Genomic DNA, 20,322 nt, shown 5'->3' with positions numbered 1-20,322 from the left:
ATAAATTCTTTTGGACAGAGGTAGGGGAGGATCTTTTGCACTTGCTTAATGATAGTTTGGCCTCAGGCAAGTTGCCGGTTAGTAGCCGTAGCGCGGTCATTACTCTTCTTCCCAAAAAAGGAGATCTTTTAGAAATTAAGAACTGGCGTCCTGTCTCACTCCAATTATAAATTGCTTTCTAAGGTTTTAGCTAACAGGTTAATGAAAGTAATAGATCAGGTGGTGCATCCAGATCAGACTTATTGTGTTCTGGGTAGGTCTATTTTTGACAGTATTACCCTTATGCGGGATATGTTTGATGTCTCAAAGTTGCTCGGTGTTAATATTGGACTTATTTCACTAGATTAAGAAAAAGCTTTTGATAGGGTTGAGCACCCTTACTTGTGGAGAACATTAGAAGCTTTTGGAATTTGTCAGGATTTTATTGATAAAGTGAAAGTGCTTTATGGTGATGTTGAAAGTGTGCTGAAAATAAACAGTGGGTTATGCACTCCTTTTAAGGTCTGCAGGGGTATAATTGAAAATTGGTCGAAAGGGAAACCCAGCCTTCCTGATGGTTTGAGCTGGGGAACAAGAGGTGTTAAGTACTTAGGTGTGTATTTGGGAGATGAAATGTTTATTCAGAAAAACTGGGAAGAGGTTGTTGATAAGGTGAAAGGTAGACTTGATAAATGGAAATGGCTAATATCAAAGATGTCATACAAAGAGAGAATACTAATTGTGAATAATTTAGTAGCTTCCAGTCTTTGGCATAGGCTGGCCTGTTTGGATCCTCCCTCACAACTTATAATAGAAATTCAAGGTGTTTTAGTCAACTTTTTTTGGGATAACTTGCATTGGGTCCCACAGAGCGTGTTGCATTTACCTAAAGAGGAGGGTGGTCATGGTTTGGTACAATTAAAAAGTAGAATAGTAGCATTCTGTTTGCAATTTTTACAGATATTTTTGTATGGGTCCACAGTGAATGGTTGGTGGGCTGTTACATGCTCCATTTTACACAGTGTTGCAGGATTGGGGTTGGATAAATCTTCGTTTTTAATGAACCCCCTTAAACTGAATGTGAGTAGACTGCCAGTGTTTTATAACAATCTCTTTAAGGTTTGGAGTCTTTTTGACTTGCAGAGAAATGAGACAACACCTTCTCTCCACTGGCTTTTGGAAGTGCCTTTAATAAATGGAGCTCCTTTTGATTTAACAAAGGACAGTTCTTCTTTTCATGGACTTAATGCACTGTTGCTGAATTCACAGATCTTCACTTTTCGTTGTTTGATTCGTGTTGCCGGGATGGACTTTGAAAAAACAGAAGAAGTGGCCTCTTGTTTAAAGGTCAGGTCTTTGCGGACTGTTGAACAGATGCTAAAGAACTGGAAGTCACTGGTCAGTGATGAAGAAAAAAGTCTACTGATGGACAATCATGGAGGAGTAAATGTCACTAATTCTGAAGATTGTTTCCCTGTTTTTGCCTTGTTACCCAAATTGGAGGGTTGTAAGGGACCAACTTCAACTTGTCTACAGCTACTGGCAAAGCTTTTTATATAATGTAACATTGGAATTGTTGAAACAAGTGTTTTAACAAAGTGTGACTTATAGTAATAAAAGGCATTTTAAAATTCAATTCAATTCTCTCTCTCTCTCTCTCTCTCTCTCGGTGCATGCCACAACTTGTTTCAGATGCGCAACTCCTACAAAGATATTATTGATAAAATCATATATCATTTTTTAAGTAACAATAACATGACAGTAATATGGCTCTATCTTTGTAATAATCTTTAAGCAAATATTGTTAGCGAAACTGTCCTATAATTAACAGTTACCGGTCATCATGGAGAATTTACCGATGTCTGTCAGTTTTAAACAGATATGTTAATGATATGTAACGACATGTAATAACTGTGTAGCCGAAGCATTGTATTGTGCTATATGTAAATCCCTGTTTGTGTTGCTATTTAAGACTTTAAAACAAAGATTAGCTCCATCTTGCTCGGCTATTATTACTTCATTGCGTAAACAGCAATGAAAAATGACAATAATCCAAATTAATACCAAAATGGACGTAAACTAATTTAATTCAGTGATGTCAGGCATTTACCACAGCCACCTCCATCTGACACACCTCCTCAAGCACCACTCACACGTTCTTCATCACCCGAGTACTGATTGTCTGCACCTGCACCTCGTTGAGCCACGCCCTATTTAAGGACCTTGCTTGCACTCACACTTCGTCTGGTCTACTGTTCACACGCTGTGTGTTCTCTCCTGGATCCAGTGTTTGCTACATGTGCTCATGTGCTTTCCCTTCGCAGTGGCGTGGCTCTCACATGGACTTTGATCTGACTCACACACTACAGTTAAGGCTTCATGTTTTTCATACCATTGTGTTATTCTGTGAAGATCGTTTTAATAAACAACTGGATTGAACTGTTACTCATCTCTCATCTAATCCTGCATTGTGTATGTGTGTGTGAGTCTGTGACAAGTGAATTCACGTGCAGTTTTAAAGGATATATTCCCTCAGAGTTTAACGTTACCTCAGAAAACAGCTATTTGGCCGTTATGACCGTTCGTCGTTTAAACAAGTGAAAACAATACACTTGTAATCAAATTGTCCACTAAAATGGGTGTAATTTAATTCCTAATAATTAATTCACAACTATTTTGACTAATTTTAATAGAAAATTCAGAAATGAACCAAGAAAATTAAACATTACCTGATTGAGTTCAGCCTGGCGGTACCAGTCGAAGTCTGAATGACCGCTCGTTAACGATGCAGAGTTCCAGCAGTTCAGGTTCTCATTGGCTAGAATTAATCACATGCTGAAGAGCTGACACACCATTTGATGTATTTTATCATTAAATATTTATTTTTCCTTTTAGAAATATTTAATAAATTATGTCACTAATCAACACCAGCAATAACAATGAATAAATTAAAAAATCAGTCAATGATCTGATTATTCACATGGTTTAATTGTCTCAAATAAATTAATTTCATTTAATGATAGCCTACAATGTATTTATTTACAAATATAAATGCATTATTACTACAAAAAAATAATTAATTTTTTTTATGAGTCCTTTGTTTGTTCTGAGCAGTTTAGCTGTCTGCTGGTCTTCAGAAAAATCCTCCAGCTCCTGCACATTATTTATTTTTCCAGCAGCATCTGCATATTTGAACCCTTTTCAGAAGTAAATGTAAGATTTTGAAATCCATCTTTTCAATTGGACAATTTAACTCCTACATACAGTAACTTTATAAAAGATGGAAACATTCACTGATTCTCAAGAAAGCAACACAATGCATTAAGAGTCAGGGGGTGTAAACTTTTTGAATTGGATGATCAGGGTAAATTGCAGGGGCGGATCTAGAAAATAATTTTTAGGGTGGCAAAGTGGTGACATGGGGTCTATGAGGGGTGGCAACTCCAAAGAAAGCCCCCATGCATAGTTTTTGGGGATTTATAGTCTGACATACACAGTTGTGTTCACAAATATTGCATTACCATTAAGTAATCATCTATACTGTTTAAAATGAAAAATAAATAACATTTCAATGTCCATCATGGCATCAAATCAATAAACAATATATAAAAAAACTTCAACAGGTTATACAGTAAATGTTTCTGAGCTTGTATCACTAAAGAAGACATGCAATTCTATTGAATTACTACTTAGATGGAATAAATCACGTTTTAGTGCAAGTTTAAGATGTTAATGTCGATGATTTAATGTTCATTTCCTAACATTAGAAAGAAATGTATTAAAATTATAATATCAAAGCACTGAAACTGGATCAGTTTTGGAAACAATGTTTGATTTTCTGTTATTAACAGAAGTGGGAATGTCTGTAATCACTCATGACACACAATCAACCATAAAATCTAGCAACACCCCAGTAACTGCATAGCAAGAGCCTAGCAACCACCCAGAATATCCTAGCAACCAACACGCAACACTTCACCAAACATCTAACTTGTAACTGACCAAACTATTTATGTTTTTAAACAAGTCTTAAGACAAGCCTAGTTATCTCAATCTAGTTATTACAGGTGTTCTTAAATGATTACACACAATTCAAATACAACAATGAATTTCCTGCCCAGTGAACACTCATGAGATCAATAACATTAACAAAAAAGTCTTATTAGGAATAAATGTGCAACTCAATGTCTATTACAGTATACAACATAAATTAAATTACAGATTGTTAATTCAGCAATTAACATTTGGGGAAAAAAATATTTTCATTTTACTACTGTAATCTTGCAGCAGATGAAAAGCACCAGAAAAGTTCAAATAACAAAGAACTGTATATGAACTTGGTATGCACCACAATACAGTACAGTAAGAAATAAAATAAAAAATTAAATTCAGCATCCTCTGCTCATTTGGCTAAATTTCATTAGAGTATACAGTACTATTTGATCTCCTGACACAAGACTATATCTCCAGGTAGTCATTTCTCAGTTCTGCAAAAATGCAGTAGGCTACATATAAAAAAAATGGTTACAAATAAAATTTGACAGTCACACGTCTGAAGGTGTACAACATGTGCTACAGTTTACTGTACATATAGAATAGTGGAATTTCTATCATCTTATATACTGGTACTGTACTACAATTTTACTGTATGTGTAACCCTGGTGAAAAAAACAGCATATGCTGGTAGGTATGTTTTGATGCTAGGATGCTGGTAAGGTATGTTTTGGTGCTGGTTTAAGCTGGTCCTTAGCTGGATTATGCTGGTCCTTGACCAGCATAAACCAGCATCAAAACATACCTACCAGCATATGCTGTTTTTTTTTTTTTCATCAAGTAAGTGTAATACCCATGTAAATAATTTGTTCATTTCTCTCCTCTCTCCGTTGTTGGATGCAGAGATTCTGATTGGTGTGTCATCAGTTTTACTACTTAATGTTTAACTTAATTGTTAAACTTTTTGAGAAATGTGTCTTTGTTTTTAGCACTGAATGAATGGTTTGGGAATATAAGACAGCTAACATCAGTTACATTGTGTTAACAATCGAGAAAACTGCAATACGACCAGATGCTTACCTATCTCTGCTACTAGTATCTGTCATCGGCATCTTCTTATTGATTTCATGCTATTATTGTTTCGTCGGATACGGCAAAAATTCATGATGAACATGGAGCGAGCGGTCAGAGAATCACCAAACAATTACACAATGAATCTCAGACATATCCGGACGGGATTAGATGTTTCAGAGGACTTCTGAGTTAGCTGAGAAGCAGTAATTATCTGATTCACAAACAAATGTAAAACAATTCGTTAATTAACTGGGCCGCGCTGTGTGTTTTTGACTCAAAACGAACCGGTTCATAAGAGTCATTTGTTAATGAAGTCGAATACACTGGGCGCACTGCGTGCGCGTGCAACTATCGTGCACATTTTATTGAAATACGTGTTTTTTTGCCATCATTTTGCGTTACGCTTTCATCGCTGCGGCTGAAAAGTAGCACATGAAACACGGCTTACATTTATTTTATTCTGTGACAATTCTGGGGTGGCTAGTGATGGGTCGTTCTTGAACGATTCGTTCATTTTGAACAAATTTTTAATGTGACTCGGGACGAACGAGTCGTCTCGGGGAGTGATTTGTTCAGTCGCGCATGCGCAACATCCTATTAGGTTCTGTACTGGAATTAGTTCACCTGTAAGGGGCTGTCACGTGATGAACGAACGACTCAAACCCGAAAACTTGTCAGATAAGAGGCGAGGTGAGCAAATCATAGACTGAAGACCCAGGTAAACAATGAATTAATATTTTCTGTTTCTTAAAGCATTACAGTTTTGTTTTGTTTGAAGTGTGATCAATGTTTGTGCAGTAGATGTGTTAGGGAGGTAACAGATAACATTTTAATTATATTTTGCTAAAATGAACGAAATGAACAAAATGACTTGAAAAAAGATTCGTTCATTTTGCTTAACGAGACTCAAAGGTCCGAGTCGGTAAAATGATCCGAACTTCCCATCACTAGGGGTGGCAGGTGGGGTGGCACAGCTTTTTCTTAGGGTGGCAGTTGCCACCCCGTGCCACCCCCGGTAGATCCGCCCCTGCACTTACACTGTCTTCTGCAAGACATGTAAATATTTCTGTAGTCTGAAGTGCAATACTAAACGGAAAAACAAAATCTGTAAATAAAATATACTTTTACAAATAAAATATAAGTTACACATCATCATTCTGTTCAAAAGTTTATGTCCCTTGGCTCTTAATGCATCGTATTGCCTTCTTAAGCATCAGTAAATGTTTTCACATTTTGTAATAGTTACGTATGAGAGTTGTTCTCAGTGTGGAAAAATAGATCTCAAAATCATACAGTCAGTTCTGGAAAGTGTTAAAAAAAAGCAGAAGATGCTGGAAAAAACAAATAATGTGCAGGAGCTGGAGGATTTTTCTGAAGAACAGCAGGCAGATGAACTGCTCAGGACAAACAAGGGACTCATGAACAACTATCACAAAAGATAAAAACAGTCGTGGATCATCCAGGAAACAACACACAGTATTAAGATTAAAGGGTATGTAAACTTGAACGGGGTAATTTATATAAATTCATTTATTATTTTGTCTTGTGGAGTATATATAAACATCTGTTATGTTAAATAGTTTATTCAGGACATTACTAAATAAAAAACAATATGCAGTTTTCATGATCCCTCTCATTTTGTTAAAATTATTAACATTTATTCTGCAAGGGGCATGTACACGAGTACAACTGTATTACATTTTTGTTATGGACTTATTGTTTACATTTTACTGCCATTGACACAGAAATATAATTTTAATGTAACGTTTGCATGTAGATATAAAAAATAATTAGAAAAATAACAAGTTGATTAGAATCCAATCTTAAAACATTGAAAAAAAGTTCAGTTTTAGCTGTCCTGTGCTGTTAACAAGATGGACTGCCCACAGAAAAAACACATGGGGGCCCAAAAGGGCAATATTCTGGGGCTTTTTTGTGGGATTGCCCACAGTGGGTTGCCCACAGAAAATCCCCATGGGGCCCCAAATGAGCAAACTGCTATGGTCCCCAAATGGGCTAACCCACAGGGGGCTCAGAGTGGGTTTCGTGTGGGCTAGCCCACTGCGGGCTTGCCCCCAGAAAACCATCATGAGGGCCCAAAAGAGCAAACCCACAGAGGGCCCAGAGTGGGTTTCGTTTTATTTTGACACTCAAAACCCACATAGGGCCCCCTAAGGGTAAAACTGCTTTGGGCCCCGCATGGGCTATCCCACATGGGGCCCATGTGGGTTTAGTGTGGATTCACTCTGCCCACACTGTCCCACAGTAAACCCGCAGCGGACCCACGCAGGCATGTTTGCTGGGTCACTCCTCAAAGTTTAACGAGTGTGTAGATGACACGGAGCTACTGACGTTAGCAACATTAAAAACAGATGGACAGCAATTAAACCTTATTTTATTGTAATAAAGAATTTACTGTAAACAACAAAAAGTATAAATCACACAGCAAAACTACAGTTTATAATTATAATTGTGAACAATTATTCTAATTTCTCACTAAGAACAACAAGCAAGCTGCAACATAAGTCAAAAACCACTTTTGACCAGTTTTAAGCAGTTTTCAAATTTAAAGATTATACTCACATTGAGTTATTTATAGCAATGAAATATTTTAGAGCTACAAACAGCTAGAAAATTCAACATTCACTACATACATTTACAACACAACTTTTTCCAACCTAGAATAGTTACATGGTTTTTCAGGCTTGGAAATTTTGAAATTCCCTGATGTTTCAATGACTATAAAAACCCTGCTACAAATACATTTAAGATCAAGAAGAACAAAAGAGAAACTAATACTAACAACAGTTAAAAAAACAAAAAAAAAAAAAAAAAAAAAAAAACAAACAAAAAAAAAGACTTGACTTTTCCATGTAATGACATAACCTTTAATAATACAGAACAGAGCTAAAAAGATAATCATGGACATTAAATATTGAAAAATCTTTTGCCAAGTGTTCAGCATCAAAAAGATGATAAATAATTGACAAGCCTGGTCATTCTCCAGCCCTTCTCAACTTAAACTCGTCAGCATCCTGTGATTGAAAGTATCTACTTCAGCCATTGGAGATTCAATATGAGCATATGTCACATAACTAGATCCGCCAGCTGAAAAATGTGTAAATGAATTAAAAACTGCACATTTTAATTTTTGCATTTTTCATTTTATTTTTAGATGCTCAACGATGCTTGTAGATGCAGTTTTAGCAGCTCCTTGTGAATTGTGATTGATGTTTTTATTTTGACACTCACCTTGATGGGTCACCAGGGTCAGTTTATAGTAAACAGTGTCTGAACTTTCACTGGTTTTCCCTAAAAGATGCCAACAGTTAATATCACCAGTGCTCACTGTGTGTCCAATATTCATTTTATATTCATAAAATCTCTACAGCTTCTACAGAAATAATACAATTATTTATGTTAAAACAATTATATGTTTGGCCATATTACCTCAGAATCAACTTATTGTAATTTCCATGCAATGATCTTTATGGATCAGGCTGATTTCACAAATGAGTGTTTAAGAAAATACTGAGGTGTTTTTTATTTTATTTATTTATTTATTTTTTTTTTTTTTGCTATTTAGTGTTGTGGGAGAAATTAAAATCAAACACTATTGTCATGTCTATTGTCTTTTGTTTTAGTTTACCTTTATTTTCTTTTTTCTTCTTCTGTTTTTCTGTAGATTTGAGTTCAATCTCAGCATTGGTGAGTTCAGTAGCTCCACTTACAATGTCTACAATGAATAACAGAAAAAAAGTGAACTGATTTTTTCTGTAAATAGCTATCACAGTGAAATGTAAAACAAAGATGGATTTGATTATTTTGAAAATAAGTACTGCCTTGGAAACATAACATAACATGACATAATTACCTTCTGTAACATCATTAGTTGTACATATCATTACCTGTGCTTATTTGTGTGTCTTTATTAATTGTTGCATCAATGGAGTCATAAATATGAGCAGTCCCTGTAATATATTATTGCATCTTATGAATTTAAGCCCACAGAAAAATAAACATTAAATACATAAATGGCTAACCTGTAGTAGCCTATTATTTGGAGCAGTACCTGCCCAGTAGAAAACTACCCAGAAACCCTTTCAAATCAGTCAACAAGAAAGTTTTAGATGCTTAGCTTAGGCTGTTGTAGGATGACACATCACAGGTTTAGGAAAATAGTCTGCATCATTGAATTTTAATATGGCAGAAGATGAACCTTTGTTGTTTCTGTAGCGCCACAACAGGACCAAGAAGACAACAATCAAAAATGTGACAGTCAGTCCAGCAGACACTCCAACTATCACAGGATTGAGACCATCAGATCCTGATCTTCTGGAGGAAGCTGAGATGAACACATTTTACAGTCGTATTAGGGCTGTATATTATACAGAAACATTTCAATAGTGTTTATAGTTTCCTAGTCTCACCTGTGACTGAGATCCAGCTCTTGGGTGACTCTCCTCTCTCTGGGTGTTTGCAGTAGTAGAAACCCTCATGTGACTTTGAGACAGTAGAGATGATCATCTCTGTAGTTTGACTCTGGATGAGTGATTCATCTTTATAGAAATCAGCTCTGAGGTTTGGTGGTGTTGTATGTTGATATAAACAGTGTAGAGTCAGAGTATCTCCTTCAGTCACAGGATGAACAGGACTCTCCAGAATCACATCAGCTACAGAAACAGAGCAAACATCAACTGACAAATAGTAAAAATATAGTAAGAATGAATCAACAATGTGGAGATGACAACAACAACAGCACAACCGAACGAGTTCAGTGGAAGACGCTCTCGTAATTTTGCACAGAGTAACAGTAGTAATAATAATAATAATACTCTATTTATAAATAAACATTTATTTGTTTACATAATGTGGGCAAATGAACAATGACTCACAGTGTACAGTGATATTAACAGGATGATATTTCTCTCCAGATTCAGACTCACACCAGTACACTCCAGTGTCCCATATCATTGTGGATCTGATTGTACATGTAGATCCTGTTTGTGATCCCCACACTGATGATGAACAATATTTCAGCCCAAATCTGTCTGTGTTTCTTCTCACTCTCCATCCAGTAGAGTTATTCTGGTCCTCACAGCTCAGATAGAAAGAGACAGATGTGAAGTGTTGAGTTCTGTTGGGACTGATGATCAGAGAGACTGGAGGAGAAACACCTGAGAAGACAGTTACAGATACAATTTGGAAATCAAGACAAGTTGGTATATTGATTAATAAATTTGTCATTATGGCATCAGCAAACAAGCCAAGGACAACTGTGGTGACAAACAACAAAAACCTGCATAAGGTGTTACTACTGGAGAAAAAAAAAAACACATAGGGAGGAACCAGACTCAACTCAGGAGTCAGTTCTTCTTTGCCTATACAGTGTGAATCTAGTAGTATTTATAGTCAGCTGAATTTGTTGTAAATTAATTTACTAAGATATAATTAGTAGGCAGATATTAATCAAACTGTAAAATGACTGATTAAGTGTTTATATGGTCCAGCTTATAAAATTTGCTGATGTGCACATTGATGGAGTGTCCTGTGTTTTTGATAAAGTGCCTCCTAGAATTGAGGTGTGGTCAGTGAAATAAAAATTAAATATACATTTCATGAATTCAATGAAAACACTATATATTAAATAGCTCCGATAATACATTTTTATTACACCTTGATTATTTTCCCCCAGGTCCACTTATGTAATTAACACTTTTGTGACAATAGTTATATTTTAGTTTGTCCATGACACTTTTCTGCTATTATAATTAAAAATGTTAAATTTTTGCAGCTAACCCAGGAATCAAGGTTTTGCTGGTTAGTTTGGTCTATTTAGGCCCTGCTAGTAGATGCAGTAACTACACCTGACAGCAAAAGCATCTTTCTCCATTGACACCATTAAAAAAGTAGCCGTATATTATGACAGGATAAAATTTCAAGACACTTCAAGCTCTAAAAAGATCAATGAAAATTTCCAGAGTGTTTCACTCATTCTGTGGTTCAGTTTGAACTCACCAGTGACCCATATTAACTGTGTGTTGCTGTACTGTGTGTTATAGGCTGGTTTTCCTCTCTCTGCTCTGCACACATAAACTCCTGTGTGATTTAGAGCAGCAGAACTGACAGTGTAGTTTCCTCCAGCTCCTCTGCTGCTGTCTGAGAGCAGATTATGATGATTGCTGTAGTCTGTATAAAGTAAAAATGAGCAGTTACCACAAGAAATGAGCAGATATTTTGTTTATGTCTTATAAATTACTTGGGTTGGTACAATCCCAATGGTTAAATATTTAGAATCTCTAATTTTTTATTTTTTTTTAAACTAGTTTCTTTAGATGTTACTACATGAAGCACATTATATTTTACCCGATGAGACAGTTTCAGTGAACCAGCTGAATGTCCAGCCTGTAGAGGAGCCTTTAACCTCACAGATCAGAGTCACTGAATCTCCTTCAGTCAACCACATCTGTGGAGAAACACTTAAAACTGCTCTGGGAACTGAAGTTGAGAAATCACTCATTAATAACATGTTAAACTTGTGTGTGAATGTGAAGAGATGATAAAACTCACCTGATACTGTCAGCGTAACTTCATCACTGTTTGATGTTCGTGATCCTTCCGTCTCTACTCCATAACAGGAGTATTTACCTGCGTCAACCTCTTTAACAGGACTGAATCTGTGTTCCTGTTGATCACTGAAAACACTGCCTGAACCTTTTTTATACCAGGTGTAGCGCCATCTAGTGACTCCTTCATCATATATGTCACATCTGAGAGTGACTGTCTCTCCACTGAATACATGTTGAGCAGGTTTGATGGTCACTTTGGCTTTTGGTCTTTCTACACAATGACAACATTCACAATGAAAATAATGTGCTGATTTTACTGTATGAACACAGTTACTTGACTGTAAAACACACATGCTAAATCAGATGAGTCTGAAGTGTTGTTCTCTGTAGCTGTTGTTGTCATTTATAAAAGATCTGTCAGTATATAATCATTGGGAATTTGGAAACATGAATTGTTTTTCAACAAGTTTTCCAACAGAAGGATCTTGTCTCTCACTGTTCTGATTTCAGTTTCACAGAAAATGTAAGAAATATATTCCTGTGATGACAACTCTCGGAGGGATTGACATGATAATGTACATGACAATGTTAATGTATTTGGTCTTGGTGGAATAGATCTGATACACTGCTGCGACAGAGCAAGTACAGACACATGTGCACATATAACATACATGAAATAACCCCCATATTACATACATGATTCACCTCGTAGCAGATCTATACAGGTAGAGCTGGGGAAGGTGGAGGGTTTCTGAAACAAGCTGTAAAACTGCTACAGCAAACACTAGCCATATATTTGAATGTTGAGCAGCGAGCTCATTGGCTACTGATACAGGAAAGAACCAATCGGCTGTGCCATGTGATAATGATCAGATTGAGTTAGACCTATCAGACTGAACAATCATAGAGTTTCATGCCAGAACTTTGTATCTGCTGTTTTTGATATATTAATGTTTTTTTTGTTTGTTTGTTTGTTTGTTTGTTTCACAGCTCAAAATTGTCACATGAAAATGCAATGTGTAAAAAGGGTGTTTTTGTAATTATAAAAAAATGTAAGTAATTTCTCAACTATCAGTGGGTTTGTTAGTTACCGTAGAATCACTCATATGTGATAAAAATATATGAATGAAACTGACTCACCTCCAGTATGTTGGGAGCAGATGTTTGAAATAAGCACTAAAAATACAAAGAGAAAAACTCATTACAATGTGAGTACTGAGCTGATAATTATAAATATGACCAAATATTAAAATATTGTGTGGGGGACTGTATATGTGTCCAGACAAACATGAAAATATCTGACTGGTATTTTATAGATTTGGTCGTAGCAGAAAACTGTTTAGGGAACTTTCTGATCACACGCAGAAGAATAAAGACAAACTCTTACAAACTGTGTACTAGTGAACATTGCGACAACAGCAACAATAACTGCAAAACAAACCAACAGAACTGATTCAACACCATTACACATCACAAAACTGAATGACTGAACAAATGTACTGATCTACAACACAACAGAGTGCATTTCTTTCACAAACAGAACTAACTGCACAAAACTCATCTCTTAAACTCAACTCTGAGAGCAGTGAAAAAAAACATAAATCTAGAAACACTAAAACACTTGATCATTTACGTAACATAATAGCAATTCCATTGAAATACATTTAGAGTAAACAATACTCACAGAGCACAAGAGGAAGTTGTCTGAGCTCCATAATGACTGAATGATGACAGACGGTTAAAGACACAGACTGTGTTAAAGACTCAAGACTTCCTGAAACCTGCAGTCAGATCTTTAGAAACATCATGACAGATTAAACAAATATACATGTACCTAATGTGTTACAGAAGATCTTTTGATAATGTTGATAATCTTGTGAAAACATAAACATGTTTTCACAAAATGTCACACTGACTAACATTCAAGCTTTCTACAGAAATGTTATCATGACCCATTCAGTATTAAATTGTACAGTATTATTTGCCATTATGAGAAGTTATATTCCAGTGTGTTCAATGACCAGGAGAAATGGAACAATATTTTGATTTCTCTTTATCATAATGGTGGTATTAACTGTATTTATAATAATGATTAGTGCAGTGGATCTGAAATAGAAATAGAAGAAACCAAACCACAACTCTGAGCTCAAGATGATCTATTTTTATTCTGTCAGGCCTGTTGGAGTCTGACACTGATATATTTGTTCCTGTGAACACAGTTTAATATTCATACACCAAGACTAGGGACAGGCATTGAAACAAACTTAAATGAGTATGATCCAAGTTTATCTTAATGTATCCTCCTTCTTAATTTGAAAATAAATTTTTCATTTGAACAATTTACACAAACTAAGCAGTGAAATGTGTGAAGTACTGTAGACTCTAACAACAACAACGAAAGCACAGCAATGCCAAATACAAAAGTATAATATAACATGACAACAATGCAGACACTGGTCACTGTTTTGCACTGTTGACTAAGTAGTGACACAGTCAGTAAAAACTGAAATCTGAAGAAAGTTGATTATTTGATTTTTTTTCTTATAAATATATTTTTTAGAAAGATACAGCTGACATCAGACATGCATCAATATTTAACTGAGAGAATGATGTGAGCGAGGAAGTACAAGAGAAAGAATAAATAGCTTGCATTAAATTAGATGTGTTACTAATGCCCTGTCCAAATACCCACACTTGACTACTTATATGACGTATTTCCTGTATTTGGTCCAAGTGTTCATGTGAGCTTGAAGACCACAAGTGTGTGTAGAACTTTTCATTACCTGATGGGGCACACTTAAAGTGTTGTAAAATTGCAAGTGTTCACAGAGTTTTAATTTTATTTTCAATTCTTTGAAATTGAAATTAAATTAAATTCTAAATGTCTGAAAAAAAGTTTCAAATTTTGTACAAAAAAATAAAAATAAATAATATATATATACAGTATATATATATATATATATTGTGGCGAGCCACCCGAGCACTCATCAGCGTCGCCCTGGAAACAAACACGGGTCAGCTGCACCCGATTAGCGCCGGCCAATCAGTCACGGCTGCAGCTTGTTACACGGCGGCATAAGAGAGCGCGCCGCACCAAGTCAGACGAGAAACGCTCTCCGCTCAACAGAGACACTAACCCTCTTTTCTCTTTGTCCTAGAAAGTAGCCGTGACTGATCGTCGCGTTCGGACGACCTCACTGGACACTTCTTCGAGCACGCAGAAGACGGCACACAGCGCACGGGGCACACAGGATCGAGCACCTCTCCTTCCCTTTTCACCGGTTCTACCTTCTTTATTGTCAATAAAATCCACCCTCCGGGGGCTTTCCACTACTCTCTGGGTTGTGTAATTCCTCAGATCGCCACACTGGTGGAGAATGCGGGCAGATTGAGGAATTACCAACGCACCCTCACACACAAAAAAAAAAAACAGCTGACAAATTTTTTTCGTTTCCCCCATCCAGTTCGTCACGGTTGTCAGAGCAAGTGACGGCGCTCTTTCCTGATCATGGAAGACCTTCTCAAATGCCTCACTGAAGTTAGCATCCGACAACAACAAATAGTGGAACACATCGCAACCCGGCAAGAGAAGGTCGAAGAGGACCTCGCTGCCCTCTGCCACGCCACCGGTCAACGTGCTCCGCTTCCGGATCCTCGTGTTCAGGCCGCCCAGCTAATCCCCAAGTTGACGAACAATGACGACATTGAACTCTATCTGCAGATGTTTGAGACCCGGCTCGCCGAGTACACTGTCTCTGCCGGATCGGGAGCGTGGAAGCTCGAGGCAGCTTTCACTGGCCCGGCCTCGACAGTGAGGTGAAGCGGTTTTGCCAGGCCTGCGCGACCTGCCAGCGAACGGCCCCCAAGTTACCTCCCCCCAGTCCACTCATTCCGCTCCCCATCATCGAGGTGCCCTTCGAGCAGATTGGAATGGATCTGATGGGGCCGTTGCCTAAATCTGCCCGTGGTCATGAACACGTGCAGGTGATTGTCGACTATGCCAACCGGTATCCAGAGGCCATCCCACTAAGAAAAGCCATGGCAAAGGCCATCGCCAAAGAACTTTTCCTACTCAGCACCTGAGTCGGCATCCCAGCCGAGATACTGACTGATAAAGGGACCCCCTTCATTTCACGGCTAATGGCTGACTTCTGCCGGCTGCTGCAGGTGAAATAGCTCCGCACCACGGTCTACCATCCGCAGATGGTTGGTTTGGTGGAACGTTTCAACCAAACGCTCAAGCAAATGTTACGGCGTGTGGCGGCTGAGGACAAATGGGACTGGAACTTAATGCTCCCCTATGTATTATTTGGCATCCGTGAAGTTCCCCAGGCATCGACAGGGTTCACCCCGTTTGAACTGCTTTTCGGCCGCCAACCCAGAGGCCTGCTGGACATCGCACGGGAGCAGCAGCAGCCGACCCCTCTCCGCTCCGTCGTGGACCCTGTGAGAGAGATGCGTGAGCGGATCGAGAGGGTCATGCCGTTAGTCCGTGAACACCTGGTCAAGGCGCAACAGTCCCAACAGCGACTCTACAACCGGGCGGCCCAACCACGGGAGTTCCAGCCGGGAGACAAAGTCATGGTTTTGGTCCCCACCGCCGCATGCAAATTCCTCGCTACCTGGCAAGGTCTTTACACAGTGATAGAGCAGGTCGGACCGAGTCCGACAGCCTGGCCAAAGACAAAAAGAACAACTGTATCACATAAACCTCCTGAAGCGGTGGGTAGGGACCCATGAACAGCTGTCCCCTTTGGCCCACACTGATCCGGCAGTTGTGGACATAGGAGACCACCTCTCGGCCACCCAGAAAACGGAGTTGCAACATCTGATCAGTCAGTTCTCCGACGTGTTCTCTGCTCGCCCCGGGTAGACCAACGTCATTGAACATGACATCCGCACCGCACCAGGAGTCATTGTCAGGCAACGGCCCTACCGAGTCCCTGAGGCTCGGAGGCAGGCTATCGAGGATGAGATCAGCGAGATGCTGAAGTTAGGGGTGATTGAACCATCACGCAGCGTCTGGTCCAGCCCCATCGTGATGGTCCCAAAACCAGATGGCACCCTCCGCTTTTGTAACGACTTCCGTCGCCTCAACCAGGTCTCAGAGTTCGACAGCTATCCAATGCCCCGGGTGGACAAGCTGTTGGAACGATTGGGGAGGGCCCAGTTCATCTCAACCCTCGACTTAACCAAAGGCTACTGGCAAGTCCCTCTGATGAAAGCGGCAAAGGAGAAAACAGCCTTCTCTACCCCGAGTGGACACTGGCAATACCGGACCCTCCCCTTCGGCCTCCACGGGGCCCCAGCCACGTTTCAACGCATGATGGACGTTCTGCTCTGACCCCACCAAGCTTACGCCCCTACCTACCTCAATGACGTGGTGATACACTCTGAGACCTGGACGGACCACCTGAAGTGACTTTGGAGGGTGCTGTTGGAACTACGACGGGCTGGACTGACCGCCAACCCCCGTAAATGTCATCTGGCCCTGGCCGAGGCTCAGTATCTGGGGTTCCGGGTGGGTCACTGACGGCCCCAAGAAAACAAGGTCAAAGCAATCATGTCGGCTCCCCGTCCGACCACCAAAACCCAGGTACAAGCCTTTTTGGGGTTGGCGGGTTACTATAGGTGTTTCATCCCTAACTTCTCCACCTTAGCATCTCCCCTGACAGACCTGACCAGGAAGGGGCAGCAAGAGAAGGTCGTTTGGAACACCACCCTCAAGAACGTGCTTCAGGACATCAAGACCACTCTCACCACCGAGCCTGTCCTGCGAGCCCCCGACTTCACCTGCCCCTTTCTGTTGCAGACCCATGCTTCCAACACTGGTCTCGGTGCAGTCCTCTTCCAGATCCGGGATGGAGAGGAGCACCCCGTCGTATACATCAGCCGAAAGCTGACCCCAGCCGAGACACGCTACGCCGCCGTGGAGAGGGAGGCCCTAGCCATCAAGTGGCCAGTCCTGGAGCTCCGGTACTATCTGCTGGGCCGTCGCTTCACCATGACAGACCATGCACGTCTCCAGTTGATGGCCAGCGCCAAAGATACCAACGCTAGGTTGACGCGGTGGTTCCTAGCACTCCAGGACTTCCACTTCTCTGTGGAACATCGGGCTGGGGCCAAGAACGCCAACGCAGATGGGCTCTCCAGGCTGTGGTCATCTTTTGCAGGTCTGTCAGGGCACACTCCCCGCCCACCCCTATATTTCCCATTCTGCATAACTACATCTCGTTTCAGGTCCAGCACGACGTCTTGGGGGGAGCGGGATGGGTGGGATTGTGGCGAGCCGCCCAAGCACTCATCAGCGTCGCCCTGGAAACAAACACAGATCAGCGCTGGCCGATCAGTCATGGCTGCAGCTCGGTACACGGCGGCATAAGAGAGCGTGCCGCACCAAGTCAGACGAGAAACGCTCTCCGCTCTACCGAGACGCTAACCCTCTTTTCTCTGTGCCCTAGAAAGTAGCCGTGACTGATCGCTGCGTTCGGACGACCTCACTGGACACTTCTTCAAGCATGCAGAAGACGGCACACAGTGCACGGAGCACACAGGATCGAGCACCTCTCCTTCCCTTTTCACCGGTTCTACCTTCTTTATTGTCAATAAAATCCACCCTCCGGGGGCTTTCCTCTACTCTCTGGGTTGTGTAATGCCTCAGATCGCCACAATATACACTTACCTTTGCACCAATAAAACATGCAACACATTAGGTGTGTTCGACTGCGCACATTGATCGAAATCTGACTTGAAGCAGTGCATGCCAGTTAGAAATTTTGTATGGGCACGGGACGATGACACAGAAGGGCACTTCAAGAAACAGTTGTTTGGTCCCCTACAGCCTTCAACTCTTTGAAGCTCTCACTCCCAGGGGTAAACCCTTTGAAGGGATTAGGGCTAAGGGTTGAGCTCTTCCGAATGGAACACAAAGCCAGTGTGCATTAAGGGCACTGCGCTTTGGCGTTTTTAAGAACTGGGACAGTCTTGTCCACGCACTTCCTGTTGCATGCACATGCTATCAAGTGCCCAAAAACGCAATTGTGGGTATTCGGACAGGGCATAAGTAGTTTGAGTTAATGGTGCCTTGATTCCAAATAAACCACAAGCGAGTGAAGAGAAGCTCATATCAGTGGTTTTCAGGTCTTGTTTTATTAGTGCTTGTCATAGCCATCTGCTGAAGTGCCCATGATAGCCACCAGAGGGCACTCCTCACAGATCATTGCCCATTGCATGTGTGTGTTCCCCTCACCCTTTGCTCTGATTATTGGTCCATTACTATGGAGATGAAATAATGCCATAAAGATTTGCATGTGAAGAGTAGGTGTTGTGCAAGTGTACATAAGACTGTAAGTGTAAATTAAATTTGCATGCGCAAGAGAAGCTTTGTAAAAGTGTAATTCACGTTTCAAGCCAAAGAAAAACAAGATTTGCAGCATTTTACTGTTACTTGTAAGTGTAATTCATGTATTGTGAAGCTGCAGCTTCATGCTTTCGCAAAATAAATACGATCTGCATTCTTCCAACTTCCATTTCTCCACGCTTACACTTTTGGCACGTTCTTTTTGCTAAAATACGGTCAAAAGCACTGCAAGCCTGTGAACAGTGATTTGCACACGGAAACAACAGTTTAAAGAACTGCAAAACCGATTAACTGCTCAGGACCAATCTGTATGTGTAAAAACAAACTGTTGCAAATGTCTAAATGACTTGCTGTGTATATAGGACACAAAGTTGCCGAAATAATCCGATATGTACAGCTCCGTCTTTCTTTTATCTGCGCTTACACTTTTGGCACGATTCTCTCACTCACTGAGTTTTGCAAGCGTGAGGGGGAGGGTGGGTCCACCACCTTTTTTGTAGCCAATCAAATGAGACTCTTGTGGACTCCATTTACTCTTATCTGATTGGTTCAATAAACACATCACATGCCAAATCCTCTTGATCCTATTATTCAGAACATGCTACAACTCACCGAACTATACAACTGCTTCACTTAGGATCATTTTGAGCACCTCTTATACACTCAGCTATATACGGCCACCTTTTGGTTAAACTGCTAAACACAACATTTCCCCTCTCACTTGAAAGGTTTCTTCGTGTCAAAAGTTACTATTTAGAACATGTTTGGGTTGTTTTTTTTTTTTATCTACTACAAATTACAGCCTCAGTAAGAACTTAAGTAACCAAATAACAAATAAGCATTTCTGTACACGGTTACTAACATTAACTTTACACTGCCTTAAACACTGTAATGAAATTACATTACTTCTGATACACATCTCAATTATAACAGTTCACATAACTTCCAGTGTAACATCAAACAAGATTGTTTTTTTTTTTTCTTCCAAGCATGTATACAGTTTCAAAGGTTATCTTTGCTATAATCCTTCAACCACACAGGTGATCTACACACTCTATTACTCCTCCTAAGATCAAATGTCACTTGTGACTGCAAGCCCTCATGTTGAGTTGCAACAGGACCTTTAAAACGTGTTAGTTTGGACGCATTCCATTTCTTTTTGTCACTTAGCACGAAAGTACTTTTCCCAATTTGTTTCTCAATGTTCAAGGGTGGAGAGAATTTGGAAGCTCCCTTTCTCACATGAACAGGTCTTTTCACTCTCACTCGGTCCCCTGGTTTGAAAGTAGGGTACTTGGCTCCACGTCTTTTGTCGGTATACGTCTTACTCTTAAGCTGCTTGTTACT

General features: G+C 39.9%; 1 protein-coding gene across 1 annotated transcript in view; it reads right to left on the bottom strand.

Annotated features, from left to right (window-relative positions):
- The window catches only part of LOC127162496 (Fc receptor-like protein 5), a 51,357-nt gene extending 38,027 nt beyond the window's left edge, over positions 1-13,330 (bottom strand). Inside the window, exons 1-7 of the mRNA XM_051105278.1 lie at positions 13,300-13,330; positions 12,756-12,791; positions 11,617-11,886; positions 11,413-11,544; positions 11,065-11,235; positions 9,942-10,223; positions 9,477-9,719 (exon numbers count right to left, since the gene is read on the bottom strand). Of these exons, the coding sequence (XP_050961235.1) occupies positions 9,477-9,719; positions 9,942-10,223; positions 11,065-11,235; positions 11,413-11,544; positions 11,617-11,886; positions 12,756-12,791; positions 13,300-13,330 (1,165 nt within the window). The remainder of the gene's footprint in view (positions 1-9,476; positions 9,720-9,941; positions 10,224-11,064; positions 11,236-11,412; positions 11,545-11,616; positions 11,887-12,755; positions 12,792-13,299) is intronic.
- Between the last annotated feature and the right edge of the window lie 6,992 nt (positions 13,331-20,322).

The sequence above is a fragment of the Labeo rohita genome, unplaced genomic scaffold (genome assembly GCF_022985175.1).
Source record: "Labeo rohita strain BAU-BD-2019 unplaced genomic scaffold, IGBB_LRoh.1.0 scaffold_95, whole genome shotgun sequence".
Lineage (NCBI taxonomy): Eukaryota > Metazoa > Chordata > Actinopteri > Cypriniformes > Cyprinidae > Labeo > Labeo rohita.
The sequence above is the reverse complement of the archived record's forward strand: the minus strand, read 5'-3'. Positions and strand labels throughout refer to the sequence as shown.